General features: G+C 39.4%; 1 protein-coding gene across 1 annotated transcript; it reads right to left on the reverse strand.

Annotated features, from left to right (window-relative positions):
- Window positions 1-7,877: 7,877 nt before the first annotated feature.
- On the reverse strand, window positions 7,878-9,743 carry LOC122984181 (P2Y purinoceptor 14-like). Its single transcript, XM_044354511.1, has 3 exons — window positions 9,606-9,743; window positions 9,233-9,492; window positions 7,878-8,574 (listed from the first exon to the last, which is right to left on the reverse strand). Exons 1-3 carry the CDS (start codon window positions 9,741-9,743, stop codon window positions 7,878-7,880), a joined length of 1,095 nt encoding a protein of 364 aa, XP_044210446.1.
- Between the last annotated feature and the right edge of the window lie 9,929 nt (window positions 9,744-19,672).

The following is a 19,672-nucleotide window of genomic DNA, read 5'->3' on the forward strand; positions in this document are numbered from 1 at the left end:
ATAGCATGCATAAATATCTTGGCTGCATCCAAAGAGAGACACTTTCTAAAATGTCTAAAATGTGCTAAGTTGTACTTTATGGTTTTAACCGTTTTTTTAAAGATGTTTCTTAAAGTTCAAATTTGGATCCAGTGTCACACCAAGATATTTAAAATCAGTAACTATTTCAATCTTTTCACCTTTGTACTATGGTTTTAAAGAAAAACATAACTTTTGTCTTGTTTACATTTAGACTCAGACATGATTGATCAAGCCAATGTGTGATCCTTTCCAATGCAATTGTAAGCTTAGCAGCAGCTAACTCAGTTGTTTTTGCATGTGTGTACACAACGGTGTCATCTGCATACATTTGTAGTTCTACATCATGACACTGTTGAGGGAGATCGTTAATATATAAGCTAAATAATAAGGGACCTAACACTGATCCTTGTGGAACACCCATCATGCGCTTCATGGAAGTGACCACTGTGTCTTGGTTAGACAATAGCAAGATGGTGCCACCTGGTGGTCGACATCTTGCACTCACCCAAGAGAGTTTCCGGTTTAACACCTAGGTGTACACAGAGCAGTGCATGGTGGGATATGGAGTCCGAAACTGACTCATTTTGTTTGACTGTTTCTTGTTGTCAGGCTTTGTGGTTTGCATGCATGCCTGCCTTTGTTTTATGCACATGGAGTATGAAGCCCAACAATGTGTTGTTAAACTCCTTGCTTACGGCATCTTGGCACCTTGTCTGTGTCACTGCCTATGGTGTTGTAGACTGTCCACTTTGTATTTGAATAGGCCTTATAGTGATGTAGACCACTATGTCTATTTTATATTTGAATAGGCCTTATACAGTACAGTATTGTAGACCACTGTCTCCATTTTATGTTTGTTACTCCTGAGTAAGAAAGACAGGCTTTCAAAATACTCTCAAGGACTCGAGAAGCAACCGATGAGTTCTCATGGCATGACTAAGGTGTGGATGCATCAGAGAAACAAGACGTGCCCCAGCAATAAATACCCATTTCAAAGAACTGACCTGTGTCTGTGCCGTCATGAAGAGAGCTACATCTGCCACATTTACAGTCTTTTTACCATCAAATTGCGTCTTTTTGTTTCCTTGGACAGTGTTTCCCTGTTGAGCTGCGGTGGAAGTATAGCAGGCACAGTGTTGTACAACACACTTGTACAACTGGTCCATCCTAAATGACTGACTATATCTTCTTAACTTTTATTTTTAATAATTAAAATTAACATTTAAATACACAATAAAGACTTAAAAAAAGTTAACCTTTCTAAAAAAGTGAAAAACATTTATTAGGCTACTATCATGTGTGAAGTCTGGACCAATCACAACAGGCCATTTTACATTGACCCAGGCCAGTTAAGCCTGGGCACGCATATCATGGTAGGGAGGTTGTTCAGCAGCAGATGATGGCCAAAAACACTTTTTTTGAAAAATCGATCCAATATTGTGTTATAAATACTTTAAAGAGTTAGAACAGAGTTGCCAGAATCCTCGACTGCCTATGCCCCATCATCACAGGTGTTTCCACCACCATCTCCGTATGTTAGTGAAAATCAAGCTAACGCTGGCGTGGGCTCCACGTGGGACGTGGGTTCTGTTGGCAGGACAGAAGGGGCTATAACTGAAGGACAAGGCTGCCAGTTTCACCTAGGTGAAAGTCAGTCATGTTCTCAAGGATGTATTTCCATTCCCATCTTTTCTTCATCAATCTCATCCATCGCGACTGCCTCGTTGACTTCAGTAGACCTTTCAGCTATAGATGAACCAGCAACACAGCCCAAACTCAAACAGTACCCCATCTCAGTTTTTGGACATGAGGCCAGGAGCTTCTCCTTATATTGGTATAGGAAGTATGCATTTTTACATTACAGACGTAGCAAGGATACAGTATTTTGTAAAATGTGTCAGCAGTTTGGTGAGATAGGTGGGGAAGAGTAATTTAGACGTCATGGATATAAGGATTAGAGACACATGAACACAGCTTGTTATAAACATGAAACCAGCAGAGCTCATCAGATAGCTGTGGAGAAATACAATAACTACAGAGAAGGCGACAAGTCCAGACATGGCACAATCATTCACAATCAGCTTGTCAACACAGAAGGCCGACAAAGTGAGATAATAGAAAGAAACTGGGAACATATAAAAGTTATAGTTGACATTGCGCTCACATGTGCAAAGCATGAGTTACCTTTATGTGGATACCAGGAAAATTAAGAGGCACAAAACGCCGGCAGTTGCTGGGCTCACAGGGGATAGCAGCTCCAAAGGGGACGGCAAGCAGACGATTGACAAGCCCCCGCAACGAGGAAAGACACACTTGAAAAATTGTGAACTTTCCTTTAACTTAATACTTCTAGATATAACGTTACCAGAATTTTCACAGACATATCTGACCATTATGTTTCTGCTCATATTTGACATAAACAGCCACCTAGATTATTAGCCTTTGACAGAGTGGCTTTGTTAGCCAGGCTAAGATGGTGTCTGTTGTTTGGTCCTCTAATTTGGTACAGATGTAAATATTTCAACAACTACTGGATGGATTGCCATAAAATGCAGCATCTGTATGACTTATACAATATGTTCCTCATGTTAAAAAACACAGTGCGACACTTGTAAGGCCGATAGCTCACTTGGTAAATTGATCTCCGACTGCCTTGACCTGAACACCGGCATTCCACAGGGGTGCATTTTATCTCCCCTCCTGTTCTCCAAATATACAAATGAAGTAAAATGTTCATTTGGACTGGATAAGATCATTGGAAATAAACAATTGCAACTCCAGAACTTATACAACCAGTCCACAACCAAAAAGGCAACCCAAGTCTATAACAATCCCACCCACCCCCTTCACTCATCATTCCAGCTGTTGCCATCTGGCAGGAAACTCAAGGTCCCACTAGCCAGGAAAAATGGATACAAGAAGTCATTTGTGCCCTTTGCTGTAGCCACCCCCCACCCCCACAAACACAAAAACACAGCCCATGGACATGGACTATAGTTAACCTCTTATAAACTCTGTGCAAAGTGTCAAGAGTTGTTTAAAACAGTTTTTATCTTAAGTTGTCTTGGAAAATATATTAAGATTTAGATTTTTTAAAAAAGACTCAAAATTTCAACATAAAATTAAAGCTGCAAGCAACGTTGAATGGGCCTTCGCGCGTTTTTAACAACTTTTTCAGCATAGTGTCATAAGTCATGCATTAAAGTTTGAATCCAATAACATTAACGCCCTCGGAGGAGATAGCGTTTGTTTGGGAGCTAAAATTGAGAAAAAGTCTCATTTTGAAAGGCTAATTGCGGACTTCCTGTTGGATTTAGGTCAGGGGTGTCAGCATATGATTTGTAGGTCTTGATAAGACAAATAACTTGGTTTTGGTTTGATCTCTCTATGACATTCCTACGGGCCGTGGTGGCCATTTTAATTACATAGGTGGCGCTAGAGAGCACATTTTGGCACTTTGGGGATTAATTTTTACATTTTATCAAATATTTCACCAGACCTGATGTGTGTGCCAAATTTGGTGAGTTTTTGAGCATGTTTAGGGGGTCAAATTTAGGTCTGATGTCCCATAATAATAAAGAAACAAACAAATAAACAAACACACGAAATACAATAGTGCCCTAAATAGTAGAAGCACAAAGAACTGAAGATGAGATATTTGCAGCACTCACCTTTCTGTGTGTCAGTGGAGATCTCCGATACAAACTGTTTGCTTTAATGCCTCCTTCTGTGCAGCGTTCACAGGACAGGAAGATTCTGTGAATCTGGATCTGCCGTTACTGCATAATGGCTCAGAAAAGACACACACTGCTGTTCAGATGCTATTTCATTTCCTGTTTTTTGTTCATTGTTTGTTGGAGGACCAAAAAAGAAATAGAGTTAGGTTTTACTGGGGCTATTGCTGTGTCACTAAGCATCAAATTAGCTCGGCTGTGGTCAGTGGTGGAGTAAGAATAAAAATCAGCTGGGTCTTTAGACTCAGACTGGCCCGCCAAAATCCACCTGCAGACACATACGACCTATAACACTAGAATCATGTCATAAACAGAGATCCATTTAAATGCACAATATGTAATTTCAGGTGCTAGGGGTCTCAATCAAAACAATAACAAAAGACAGAGTGTGATGATGGTGTGAAGTAGTGTGGGATCATGGGAGTTGTTGTCTTCATTGTTAAACAACCAGTTTCTTCAGGTTAGGATTACTCCAGTGTTCATGGTTGAGGATGTTTTTACCAGGAGCCAAATTATCCGCAGAGGTCTCCTCCTCTCCAAAACAAACAGACCCGCTAATTAAAACAGGTGAAAACAATGAATAAAGCAGTTTCACGTTAAAAATTTGTGTTTGTCTGACATTGTTCAGCGGGCACCGGACATCTGGTAGGGGCTGCTAGCTGAGCTGCTGCTGACGTTTGCTCAGCTTGTTTCTCTGATAACTTAAGATTCAGATGTTCAGCAGGTTTCTACCAGGAGCTGAATTATCCGCAAAGGTCTCCTCCTCTCCAACAACAAACGTACATGGGGATTAAAACAGTAAAAATACTGAATAAAGATATTTCACGTTAAAAATCAATGTTTCTCTGACGATGTTTGACGAGCACCGAACTTTGTGGAGGGGCTTCTAGCCGGGCTGCTGCTAACATTTGTTTAGCTTGTTTCTCTGATAACTTAAGATCCAGACGTTTGATGACTAAAATCCTTCATCCAGTTAAAAGATGTGGTTAAAAACGACCAAGATCTAAAAGGTTTATCATAAATATGTGGCTTAAAACTGAATAAAAGTCCAATTATAACAGTTTCTGTTGAACAACCACAATACTGACGTATTATCTTGTATGCATATACTCCTTGTTAGACGCCATTGTAGCAAACAGCCACAACACCAATGTGTTATCTTCTATGTGTGTAATTTATTCTTTGGTAGACACAATCATGGTGGACAAACACAACGCCGACACATGCATTTTGTGCACTATACTCTTTGGTAGAGGGGTATGACGCCATTGACAAATGGCAATTTATTTACAGTTTATTTACAAAATGTGTTTAATACAAATACATGCAAAAGAAAACAATGTGTTTCACATTGAAGTGTCTCACACATGCACTCGTCCACCTGTTGAGAATATGGTGAAGGATGACTCATCTCACCAAACCACTTTTTTCCATCTCTCTGTAGACCAGTGTCTGTGGTTTTTGCACTACTGAACTCTCAAATGTGCATTCTTCTTTTCTTGCATTGACATTCTCAGACACCTTCTGTTTGTCGTTGCATATCACACTAATGCACCAGCATCAAATGTAAACTGTCAACCACAGTTTCCTCCCTTATTTCCTGATGACATACCCTTAGATCTAAATGCAGATGTCACTGTTGCTATTCACTGTTCTTATTGAAACTGTTGAAATTGTGACTGAAGCTCTTGCCATCTGTGCCTCAACAATGAACCCTCTTTCAAAGTCACTTAGATCTTTTCCTCTCGTCATCTTGATACAAAATCAGAATCAGCTGGGCCTGCTCAACATTTGTGCACAAGCTACAGAGCATGATTGGATGTTAACTGCTTGATTGTACCACGCAGCGCACCTGCATTTGTTTCTCCACTCATTTATTCAGGTTTTTCCTTTAATTTGTATTTTGTATTTATAAAATGACAATAAATAACAAGTAATGAACAAGAAACAATAAGAATATATTTTTATATTTTTAAAATGTTAACAGATACTGGGACGTTGAGCTAAATGTTTTTTTGATTATGCGTGGGTGTGTGTTTGCATATATAAATATATGGATATGTGTATAGAAATGTGTGTGTTTATGGGTGTGTATAACATGTTATTGAAAAGACAAGTAAAGATGTTCAGACACATTCATATCTTTGTCAGTGTACAAAAGTTAATAAGTCTTTATTTTAGTGGAACACTGGTCTCCCTCAGGGTCAAACTACCACATTACTTTATTTGGCTGCCTACCTGTGCATCAAGAGCACCTACTTTGTTTCACATCACTGTCAGATCCAAGATCTCCGTTGGTTTTTTTATCAGTTTGGTGCTAATTATTACCTAATTAGTCTAAATGTAGTTATTAGCCATGATTAGTCCAGTCAGAGTGGAAGTTAAATTGATTATAGGTGGGTTTGTCATCTATGAATCAGTGTTGGTGCAGCACCGTGTGACACCAGCAGAGGGTGGTGTGACTCTTATATTTAAATGTGTCCTGATATACTTGTACTTTACTTGAGTATTTCCATGTGATGCTACTTTCTACATTTCAGAGGGAAATATTGTACTTTCTACTCCACTACATTACGGCCTGCAGGACGTAAAAAAACTGACCAGCTGAACAGCCTCAAATTCCAGTTTTTTATCCAAACAAGCCATAGACGAACCAGGCATGACAGTCAGAAGAAGGAGTCAAGACAGAGGAAAAGCTATACATGACGCAGGAAGAAGAGAAAGACCCTGGACCTGCTCTGATCATCCCTTACTTTTAAAAAAAATTCTCCCTTTTAGTCAGTTTTGCTGATTAAAGCGAATTTGCCAAAAATTGATCATTTTGACAGGAACATGAATGAAATGACAAATGACACAACAATTTTTAACAAAGAGGATACAAAAAAATCTGTCCTAAATGATGCTGCCACTATAATAAAAGACAGATCTAGGTCTGATCTTTTAAAATAAACCTACGGTGAAATCAAATGACTGTATAATATTTAGAGCAGAGTATTCTGAGAGTGCAGAACAGATAAAGGGAATAATAACAAAACACTGGCATATACTTGAATCTGATTTTCAACTCAATGGTGCATTTAAAGAACGACCTCTCATGGTATATAAAAGAGGTGAAAACCTGGTACATTCATATTTACCTCCTCTTCAATCACTACCAGCACGAGCTACTTTAACAACGACTGTATCCCTGAAGGCAACCGTCACTGTGGTCATTGTAGTCAGTGTAATTATACTTACCGTTGTAACAGTTTTAAACATCCTCACACAGGTAAAGAGATCCCTATTAAAGGAGTTTTTTATGTCACACTAAGTCAGTCATTTATCTCATCACTAGGCCTTGTGTCGTATGTTGGAAAGATGAGTAAAGCACTGAAAACTCATATTGCTGAACATAGAAGCACTATTAGATGCAAAAACATGAATTATCCAATTTAATCATCATATTTCCTCTCTAGAATATATTTGTATTCAGAAAGCATTACTCCCTCCAAGGTACCTTGGATGTTTTACTTTCCAGGAGGGAACACTGTTGGATCCACCGTCTGAGAACCCTGTCACCTCATGGAGTAAATATAGATTATGACTTGAAGTGTTTTCTGTAATGTTCCTCTATTTAGTAGATATTTAGAATAAGTTGTTTATGATGTTTATTCACAGATGAGGTTTAACTTTTTCTGTATATCTATTAGAAATCTAGTCAACATGAATGTATTTTTTAACATATTTGAATGTGCTTAACCAAAGGGAATGTAAAATTTGAATCTCTATATGTGGTATGAAACATATTGGTTTTTGTCAGTTTATTTGAAGAGAATTGATTGGCTGTAGTTCCTGTCACTGTTTGTTAAAAGTTTTGATCTTCTGAAGGCCTTTTGATTGTTTTTCTCCCCCTAATGGTGGAACATGATTATCTAATCACCATCAGCTGTGTTACTAGGGTGTGGCCTATATAACATACCCGTGCCTGTGTCCTAATATGATTGTTGAATTTGAAGAAGACCTGAGGGCCGAAACATCATTCGAATAGGAGAGAAATACAAATGGAGCCAGAGTGTGTGTGCAACACTTTTTTCCTACTCTCAAGAAGAAAAATATAGAAAATCACCAGAATGATCCTTTAAGTTATAGCCCATCGGTTTGTCTTGTTGAAGTGCTGAGTGATGCCTCACTGTTTGAGGCTTTCGGCTGCCCTTCACTGCGCCTCCTTGCCTTCTTGCTATGTGGACGGCTCAGCTGAGCCCGGAACGCCTCACAAAAGATGAAGTAGATTAGTGGATCCAGGCAGATGTTGAGAGCTGACAACAGGATGGTCGTCTCCTTCAGGTAGTACAACATCAGGCTCAAAGAGCACCACCTCCTCAGGAAGGTGTAGGGAAGGCGAACCAGGTGGTACGGCACGAAACAAATGCAGAAGACGCTGACCAGCACCAACATTTTCTTGCGTGACTTCATGAGCTTCTTGCAGCTGGAGGATGCCGGCTGCCTCTGCTGTGCCAGCAACACACTGCGGGAGGCGCTGTAGTAGAAGAAGACCATGGAGACGAAGACGAACAGGAAGACGGCAGCGGAGCAGGTGTGGATGATTTTGAAGAACACATTGACCTGGGCGCTTAGAAAGGCATCACAGGTGTCAGGGACAATGGTCAGAGTTTCCTGTGTGAGTAGTGACAAGGTGACGTAGGTGATCACTATGGCCAGCAGGAAAACCCAGGTTACCGTGGAGATGATGCGGGCAGCCTGCACTGTCTGAAGGATGTGATTTCCTAAAGGATGGATGATCTTCAGATACCTGGAGAGAAGAGAGGCAGGCGTCAGCAGATTATTTCACTGATTAACAGTGATACAAATAATCAAATCACAGATTTCATGAGGAATGAAGATTCTAATATTAGTTCTAGAGGAGAGGACCAGGTCTTTACTCCTGCAATGATACGAGGACATGGAGAAAGCTCATGACCATTTCAGCTTGCAGGAGTTCCAATGTGCTTGTATTCTATGTCTGTGCATATGGGAAGATAAACTCACTTGAACTTGTATATTGTAAAATGTAACTTGTTTCAAATTAAGAATATGAGTGAAAGGGCTGCATTCATAGTTTAGGTTAAGTTAACAAATGCAAATAGCTCTTCTAACGCAAACAAAAGTTATCTTGACTAAATTTTGCATGTTGTATAAACCCCTGGTCTTCGTTCAGTGGATTCAGATCTGTTAATTTATTGAACTGCACAGGTTGTTGTTTGAAATTGTAAATTTCAGCTTAAATTCAGTTTTCATCTGTATTTTCTGAATTTAAAGTCAGTTTTTTATTTGACTGTAAGAACTTACAACTGTAGTTGCTGCTGTTGCTCTGCAGAGTCAGTATAAAGATAATGTGCAGGAATATAAAAACAGACAATAAAGCAATAAAATATTTATAAAAAGTATTAACTGTGCTGATAAACTGCATGGTGTGTTGGAGTCTAGGGTGGGGGATCTACCTGTTAGCAGCGATGTAGCCCATGAACAGGATGCTGACGTACATGTTGAGGTAAAAGGTTGAGGCTCCAAAGGTGCAGTAGATCACGTGGAAGGTGATGGAGCTGTTGGTGTAGCTGATGATGCGAAAGGGGAGGTAAAGGCAGAGCAGGAAGTCGGAGACTGCCAGGTTCTTCAGGTAGACCATCATGATCCTGGATACCTGCTGCTGAGCTGAGCAGAAGTAAACCTTCATGGTGAAGCTGTTGAGGACCAAACCCACCTGGAGAGGAAACAAGAGGAACTCAGGACAGGTTTTTAAGAGATTAACATGTGTGCTGATTAGCATACGGAGGAGGAGGGAATGTGACTGTAATGTGAATATTGGACACTCACCAGAAACACAAGACTGTAGACCAACTGTAGCATGAAGAAGAGGTGGGCTGGTGTGGCGACCTGATCACAGTGAGTCATATTATCATTGTTGGTTTTGTTGCTGACTGAGGTCACTCCTTCTCCTATCAGCTTATCCATGTTTGTGGAGGTTCTAAGAAGGGTGAACACAATTATATCATCTTTATAGTGTTAAATATAGTTTGACACATTAACTATGTATCCTACTGCACCATCAGCTGACTTTATCATTACACATGTAAGACAGGAAGAAGCCTTTTGGATTAAATCTAAAGTGAGTCCAGGTGCCCTTTGTTAAGCATGTCTTTCAGCAGTCAGGTGTCCATATGAACAGTGAAAGAGGTTTTCCTCGCTGTAATCATTCCTCCTGTTCATACTGGATATTAAAAGATCCCCTTCAAATGTGCTTTCAATGTAAGTGATGGAGGCCAAAATCCACAGTGTGTCCACACAATCATTTAAAAGTTGATGTGAAGCTTATATGAGGCTTCAGCAGTCTGAGTTAGTCATATCAAGTGGATATCTGCTGTAAGTGCTGTTGCATAAATACACCATGTTCATGATGCATAAGTGATAATTGATTCATATTTGATTCCATTATTTAATACAACAAATAAATAAATAATTGATTTGATTGAAAAAATTTGATGTAAAGTTAAAATTTTAATCTGATGTGATTAAACAGATTTGTCTTGTACAGTATAGGAATATACTGATGTATAACAGGTAGCAAATGAACATAGGTGACTGAAAGGGTTGTAACCACTAGTGCTGTAGCGGAGTGAGTGGTGGGCAGACGGGTGGCTGCCCTAGGTCCAGTTACAAAGGGGCCCACCTTGGGCCAAGTCTGCCTGCCTGAACATGCATTTTGTTGTTTAGTTGAATATTAATATTACATTATTAATATTATTTAATAATATTATATTAATAAGTCTGTTTGTGTGTCTTGATCATGACAAAAAATAAAAAGTCCTCAGAAGACTCAAAGTGTGTCTTCCACAGAGTAGAGACGAGCTCCCACCTCAGCCAAGGGGTTCTCGTCTTGTGTCTGGACAGAAAGTGTGTCAGACACATTTTCCACGTGCACATCTCATGCAAAAGATATGTTGCATGTGTTGCGTGTGACGTGCATGTGAACAATGCATCTGACACGCAGTATGATATGTGCATTGTTTCTTTTTGATAAGAACATAAATATGCTGTCTAAATGCCATCCTAGAGTTTTCTAATTGGATGTAATGTGGTTTGTTGTATTACACCACTATGAAACACTCTGAATTTAACTGTTTTGATAAAATGAATGTGTGAATGAATGATTGAATGAATGTTATCCTACTGTATACCTTATTTCCTTTAATGACCTGTCTGACTGGCTTCTGACCACACCACTGCCAAGTGCTTAGTTTCAGACTTAATTTAGCTAAACTTGATAAATGTGTGGGGTCAAGAAAGTATAAAACAGAAAAAAGAGCAATTTTTGTTAATTTTTTCTCCAACTGCTCTTTTTTTGGGAAATGCCTGTTCAGGGCTAAATAAAGTTACAAACATCTATAATTAGTCTTTATTAACTTAAATTTTGGTTATGAAGAAATGAGTCAGAATGTTAGATGAATGTTGTTGGGACTGGTAGGAGTGTGTTTGGTTATTATGAAATCATGAAATTATTAATATTATTAATATTAATTAATAATACAGGACACCAGCTGTTAGAGAGCCTCACAACAACCTACACACAACCGAACATTACATACACTTACAATGTCAATTAGAAATTAATAATGTAAACTTGTCAAATTAAAAGCAAGACTACTTGCGCTAATGAGAAGACCCTAGATGAAGTGTAGATTCAGAGGTTGCAGAGCTGATTGGTCTTTAGTTGATGTTTTAATTTGGCCTTGAATGTATTGATGGAACTACAGCTCTTCATATCATCAGGTAGGACGTTCCACTGAGTTGTGGCTTCCACAGAGAACGCTGACCACTGTGTCTTGGTTAGACAATAGCAAGATGGCGCCACCTGGTGGTCGGCATCTTGCACTCACCCAAGAGAGTTTCCGGTTTAACACCTAGGTGTACACGGAGCAGTGCATGGTGGGATATGGAGTCCGAAACTGACTCATTTTGTTTGACTGTTTCTTGTTGTCAGGCTTTGTGGGTTGCATGCAGGCCTGCCTTTGTTTTATGCACATGGAGTATGAAGCCCAACAATGTGTTGTTAAACTCCTTGCTAACGGCATCTTGGCACCTTGTCTGTGTCACTGCCTGTGGTGTTGTAGACTGTCTACTTTGTATTTGAATAGGCCTTATACAGTACAGTATTGTAGACCACTGTCTCCATTTTATGTTTGTTATTCCTGAGTAAGAAAGACATGTTACTGAGACAGAGCAACTGGTCTGTCACTGTCTATCATCGGTGGAGCTGAACCATTCATTAATCAATGCACGTAGAGCACCGCCTGCTGAAAAATTTGAACACAACTGGCAATCTGTTTTATTTTTTTGATCTTCAGAACAAGCTTGTCTGACAAAGTAACTTCCCTGTATGTTTTCTTAGACATAGGCTTGCTCGGCTCAATAAGTGACAATTGGTATTTATGGATCGGATAGGATATATCAGCTATTTTACAGTTGTGAATTTTAAAATGATTTTATCAGAAGGGCCCCTTGAGAATGCTCCACCCCTTCTGTGTTGAGAGTCTAGTTCCACCCCTGCACTAGTGCATTAGTCCATTGTTTGTATTTCCATGTTTCTGTTCTCCGTTCGTAGTACCACAACAACAAATTTCATTGTAACACTGTGTACAATGAAATGTGAGCGGAGGTCTCTCACGAAGCTCTGCTATATTACATTCAAAGTTATAATTATTGATGTATGAAGCCAAAGCAGACAGTCAGAAGGGCTTTCAAAAGACTCTCAAGGACTCAAGAACCTCTTTTCATGACAAGCGACCGATGAGTTCTCACGGCATGACTAAGGTGTGGATGCATCAGAGAAACAAGATGTGCCCCAGCAATAAATACCCATTTCAAAGAACTGACCTGTGTCTGTGCCGTCATGAAGAGAGCTGCATCTGCCACATTTACAGTCTTTTTACTATCAAATTGCCTCTTTTTGTTTCCTTGGACAGTGTTTCCCTGTTGAGCTGCGGTGGAAGTATAGCAGGCACAGTGTTGGACAACACACTTGTACAACTAGCCCATCCTAAATGACTGACTATATCTTCTTAACTTTTATTTTTAATTATTAAAATTAACATTTAAATACACAATAAAGACTTTAAAAAAGTTAACCTTTCTAAAAAAGTGAAAAACATTTATTAGGCTACTATCATGTGTGAAGTCTGGACCAATCACAACAGGCCATTTTCATTTACCCAGGCCAGTTAAGCCTGGGCACGCATATCATGGTAGGGAGGTTGTTCAGCAGCAGATGATGGCCAAAAACACTTGTTTGAAAAATCAATCCAATATTGTGGGCTACAGCTAAATTAATTCATTATTATGGCACAACAGGCATTGATTTATAAATACTTTAAAGAGTTAGAACAGAGTTGCCAGAATCCTCGACTGCCTATGCCCCATCATCACAGGTGTTTCCACCACTATCTCTGCATGTTAGTGAAAATCAAGCTAACGCTAGCGTGGGCTCCACATGGGAAGTGGGTTCTGTTGGTGGGACAGAAGGGGCTATAACTGAAGGACAAGGCTGCCAGTTTCACCTAGGTGAAAGTCAGTCATGCTCTCAAGGATGTATTTCCATTCCCATCTTTTCTTCATCAATCTCATCCATCGCGACTGCCTCGTTGACTTCAGTAGACCTTTCAGCTATAGATGAACCAGCAACACAGCCCAAACTCAAACAGTACCCCATCTCAGTTTTTGGACATGAGGCCAGGAGCTTCTCCTTATATTGGTATAGGAAGTATGCATTTTTACATTACAGACGTAGCAAGGATACAGTATTTTGTAAAATGTGTCAGCAGTTTGGTGAGATAGGTGGGGAAGAGTAATTTAGACGTCATGGATATAAGGATTAGAGACACATGAACACAGCTTGTTATAAACATGAAACCAACAGAGCTCATCAGATAGCTGTGGAGAAATACAATAACTACAGAGAAGGCGACAAGTCCAGACATGGCACAATCATTCACAATCAGCTTGTCAACACAGAAGGCCGACAAAGTGAGATAATAGAAAGAAACCGGGAGCATATAAAAGTTATAGTTGACATTGTGCTCACATGTGCAAAGCACGAGTTACCTTTATGTGGATACCAGGAAAATTAAGAGGCACAAAACGCTGGTGGTCAGCGGGCCCACAGGGGATAGCAGCTCCAAAGGGGACGGCAAGCAGACGATTGACGAGCCCCCGCAACGAGGAAAGACACATTTGAAAAATTGTGAACTTTCCTTTAACTTAATACTTCTAGATCTAACGTTACCAGAATTTTCACAGACATATCTGACCATTATGTTTCTGCTGATATTTGACATAAACAGCCACCTAGATTATTAGCCTTTAACAGAGTGGCTTTGTTAGCCAGGCTAAGATGGTGTCTGTTGTTTGGTCCTCTAATTTGGTACAGGTGTAAATATTTCAACTACTGGATGGATTGCCATAAAATGCAGCATCTGTATGACTTATACAATATGTTTCTCATCTTAAAAAACACAGTGCGACACTTGTAAGGCCAATAGCTCACTTGGTATATTGATCTCTGACTGCCTTGTCTTGAACACCGGCGTCCCACAGGGGTGCATTTTATCTCCCCTTCTGTTCTCCAAATATACAAATGAGGTAAAATACAACAGCAAAGACCTCTCACTCATAAAGTATGCTGATAAGTATGCTGATGACATCAAAATTTCAACATAAAATTAAAGCTGCAAGCAACGTTGAATGGGCCTTCGCGCCTCCGCGCACATCAGGCTGCAGTCGAAGATGGGCATGTAGATGTCTTCAAACCTGGGCTGTTTTCAGACAGTGCAAGAAGGAGATAAACATCACTTCCTTTGTCCACTATGTTGCCTGCTGCTGGTGCTGCTTCACTGAAATTTAGTAGGGGGCGCTATTCAGCCCGTTTGCATCACTGATGGAATATTGTCATGTAGACATGTTCAAGCTGGGAGAAGTTTGGTGCAGACTGGAGCATTTACAATAAAGTTATAGCAACTTCCTCTGTCATGGCGAAACATCAAATCTCAACGGTGTGAGGATGAGAATTTTCTGCAGGGTGAGACATGTCTGCCTTGCTCACACCTGTGTCATCAAAATTATGCAAGTTTTGGGCCCATTCACTCAAATTTCAATTAGTAAATTGAAAACTCTTGATGAGTTTGTGTGTAAAACAAATTAATTTCCTAATTTTCATCAAGTCTATTTTTAGAAAAGTAAAGACTTTTAACTCACATGACAAGTAACTGCAGCTGGACACAGAAAAATACTCATATATTTGAATGGAGAGTGTGAGCGAACCCACACCTTTTTGAACATTTACTGCTTCCACATAGTTTTAGATACAAACTTCATTTGAACTTTAAATGAGTCACAAGACTTTGACCTACAAATCTTGAATTTACATGTGTTTTCTATCTTTTACTGTTTTTGAGATATTAGAGTGTGAGTTTTAAAGTCTTTTCTTGCTCCTCCTGTGATTTTATAATGAGTGTGTGTTGCGGAATATTTCACAGCACTGAGGGAGTGACATCACCAGGAGCAGTTGGAGAGGACGATTTTAGAGTACGCTTCTTGTGAAATCTCCTCATAAATCCCATGACTTTGGCAAAATCTTACATTAATCATATTTTAGTAGGAAATTTTGTGGTTAATCCATTAATTCAGGTTTGAAAGTGGTCAGACTTATAGTTTAGACACGAGAAGCCTCTGTTTGACACAATGGTGATGTGGCACTGCAACTTTCAGGGCTTATAAAATCCAAACCGTTCAAGTTATTACAAAGTTTTTAACTACTTTTTTCAGCATAGTGTCATAAGTCATGTATTAATGTTTGAAGCCAATAACATTAACGCCCTCGGAGGAGATAGCGTTTGTTTGGGAGCTAAAATTGAGAAAAAGTCTCATTTTGAAAGGCTAATTGCGGACTTCCTGTTGGATTTAGGTCAGGGGAGTCAGCATATGATTTGTAGGTCTTGATGAGACGAATAACTTGGTTTTGGTTTGATCTCTCTATGACATTCCTACGGGCCGTGGTGGCCATTTTAATTACATAGGTGGCACTAGAGAGCACATTTTGGCACTTTGGGGGTTAATTTTTACATTTTATCAAATATTTCACCAGACCTGATGTGCGTGCCAAATTTGGTGAGTTTTTGAGCATGTTTAGGGGGTCAAATTTAGGTCTGATGTCCCGTAATAATAAAGAAACAAACAAACAAACACACGAAATACAATAGTGCCCTAAATAGTAGAAGCACAAAGAACTGAAGATGAGATATTTGCAGCACTCACCTGTCTGTCTGTCAGTGGAGATCTCCGATACAAACTGTTTGCTTTAATGCTTCCTTCTGTGCAGCGTTCACAGGACAGGAAGAATCTGTGAATCTGAATCTGCCGTTACTGCATAATGGCTCAGAAAACACACACACACTTCTGTTCAGATGCTATTTCATTTCCTGTTTTTTGTTCATTGTTTGTTGGAGGACCAAAAAAGAAATAGAGTTAGGTTTTACTGGGGCTATTGCTGTGTCACTAAGCATCAAATTAGCTCGGCTGTGGTTAGTGGTGGAGTAAGAATAAAAATCGGCTGGGTCTTTAGACTCAGACTGGCCCGTCAAAATCCACCTGCAGACACATACGACCTATAACACTAGAATCATGTCGTAAACAGAGATCCATTTAAATGCACAATATGTAATTTCAGGTGCTAGGGGTCTCAATCAAAACAATAACAAAAGACAGAGTGTGATGATGGTGTGAAGTAGTGTGGGATCATGGGAGTTGTTGTCTTCATTGTTAAACAACCAGTTTCTTCAGGTTAGGATTACCCCAGTGTTCATGGTTGAGGATGTTTTTACCAGGAGCCAAATTATCCACAGAGGCCTTCTCCTCTCCAAAACAAACAGACCCGCTGATTAAAACAGGTGAAAACACTGAATAAAGCAGTTTCACATTAAAAATTTGTGTTTGTCTGACATTGTTCAGCGGGCACTGGACATCTGGTAGGGGCTGCTAGCTGAGCTGCTGCTGACGTTTGCTTGTTTCTCTGATAACTTAAGATTCAGACGTTTCATGACTAAAATCCTTCATCCAGTTAAAAGATGTGGTTAAAAACGATCAAGATCTAAAAGGTTTATCATAAAAATGTGGCTTAAAACTGAATAAAAGTCCATTTATAACAGTTTCTGTTGAACAACCACAATACTGACGTATTATCTTGTATGCATATACTCTTTGGTAGACGCCATTGTAGCAAACAGCCACAACACCAGTGTGTTATCTTCTATGTGTGTAAGTTACTCCTTGGTAGACACAATCATGGTGGAAAAACACAACGCTGACACATGCATCTTGTGCACTGTACTCTTTGGTAGAGGGGTATGACGCCATTGACAAATGGCAATTTATTTACAGTTTATTTACAAAATGTGTTTAATACAAATACATGCAAAAGAAAACAATGTGTTTCACATTGAAGTGTCTCACACATTCACTCGTCCACCTGAGAATATGGTGAAGGATGACTCATCTCACCAAACCACTTTTTTCCATCTCTCTGTAGACCACTGTCTGTGGTTTCTGCACTACTGAACTCTCAAATGTGCATTCTTCTTTTCTTGCATTGACATTCTCAGTCACCTTCTGTTTGTCGTTGCATATCACACTAATGCACCAGCATCAAATGTAAACTGTCAACCACAGTTTCCTCCCTTATTTCCTGATGACATTCCCTTAGATCTAAATGCAGATGTCTCTTTAGTCACTGTTCTTATTGAAACTGTTGAAATTGTGACTGAAGCTCTTGCCATCTGTGCCTCAACAATGAACCCTCTTTCAAAGTCACTTAGATCTTTTCCTCTCGTCATCTTGATACAAAGTCAGAATCAGCTGGGCCTGCTCAACATTTGTGCACAAGCTACAGAGCATGATTGGATGTTAACTGCTTGATTGTACCACACAGCGCACCTGCATTTGTTTCTCCACTCATTTATTCAGGTTTTTCCTTTAATTTGTATTTTGTATTTATAAAATGACAATAAATAACAAGTAATGAACAAGAAACAATAAGAATATATTTTTACATTTTTAAAATGTTAACACTCAGATAGATACTGGGACGTTGAGCTAAATGTTTTTTTTATTATGTGTGTGTGTGTGTTTATATATATAAATATATGGATATGTGTATAGTAATGTGTGTGTTTATGGGTGTGTATGACATGTTATTGAAAAGACAAGTAAAGATGTTCAGACACATTCATATCTTTGTCAGCGTACAAAAGTTAATATGTCTTTATTTTAGTGGAACACTGGTCTCCCTCAGGGTCAAACTACCACATTACTTTATTTGGCTGCCTACCTGTGCATCAAGAGCACCTATTTTGTTTCACATCACTGTCAGATCCAAGATCTCCGTTGGTTTTTTATCAGTTTGGTGCTAATTATTATCTAATTAGTCTAAATGTAGTTATTAGCCATGATTAGTCCAGTCAGAGTGGAAGTTAAATTGATTATAGGTGGGTTTGTCATCTATGAATCAGTGTTGGTGCAGCACCGTGTGACACCAGCAGAGGGTGGTGTGACTCTTATGTTTAAATGCACCCTGATATATTTGTACTTTACTTGAGTATTTCCATGTGGTGCTACTTTATACTTCCACTCCACTACATTTCAGAGGGAAATATTGTACTTTCTACTCCACTACATTTATTTGACAGCTTTAGTTGCTTTTCAGATGAAGATTTGACACAATGGATAATATAACAAGCTTTTAAAATACAACACATTGTTAAAGATGAAACCAGTGGTTTCCAACCTTTCCAACCAGTTACGGTATGTTCTAGTCCCCCCTTTGGAAGGATGAGCATGGATGAATGCATCATGCATCGGTGGCTGAGAAAAACACTGGGCAGAATATCTTCTAGAGGATAAACTACATGTCTCTTCGGTGTCTGTGTCAGAGAGATGGGAAGTCAGGTAGCTGTTAGCTCTGTCTCTCAGTGGAGGTTGAGAAGCTGACTTCATTCTCAAGAACTTAGGGTCGGTTGGGAATTGTTCCCATCTTCTGAGTGGAGAGGGAGTTAACCTTTCATTATGGGAGGAGTGTGAATCAGAGTAACCAGAATCACATTGGCTGAACGACTGTAGTGGGGCTGGACGTTCTGACCTAAGCCTTAACACTTCCTCCTTGTGTGAGCAGAGATCTAACGCTGAGTGCAGGTCTTCTAAATAGCGCATGGCTTTCTTATTGGCCGTCTGAACCTCGTGGAGGAGGCAAGCATTTTGCGCTCTAAGGAAATCTACCTCCTTTTCTAGGGCTGCTTTGCTCTGACAGGCAAGGCTGGTTTGCCTGTGGAAGTTCAAAAGCAAGCACAACAATGGGTCTTTGGATGCAGTCTGTGCATCTTTCCTGTCCTTGAGTATCGAGTCTATCTCTTCTCTCTATGTGTCACAGGGCCGGTGGCACACCGTGTTTTAATTAACAAGGAGAGCACTTGAATTAACAACTAATTCTGACAGCTTCACTAGATTGCATTGAATATGTGGTATTCGAATGCTGAACCAAAATTCTTACAATTTCTACAGAGTAGGTTCAACCTGAGTGGCTAGCAGCAACAGCAAGCTCTTAATGTAACACTGAGGGCTTAAAGTGGTAGTTACCAATAACTCAAGATTTAGGTTATTAATTGCTTTAGCTGAATTTGATTTGAACAAATCAAATCTCATAACACTTCACTTGTTTGTAAGTACAGTTAGATATCTATTCCTGTGGCAGACTAGTTGTGTTAAATATAAGGAATATTTTGGATAGTCTAAAGGTTTTAGATTCCAGAATTGTGGTACTGGTCAAAATTATACTAAAAGTAATA

This window comes from Thunnus albacares, chromosome 6 (assembly GCF_914725855.1).
Source record: "Thunnus albacares chromosome 6, fThuAlb1.1, whole genome shotgun sequence".
Lineage (NCBI taxonomy): Eukaryota > Metazoa > Chordata > Actinopteri > Scombriformes > Scombridae > Thunnus > Thunnus albacares.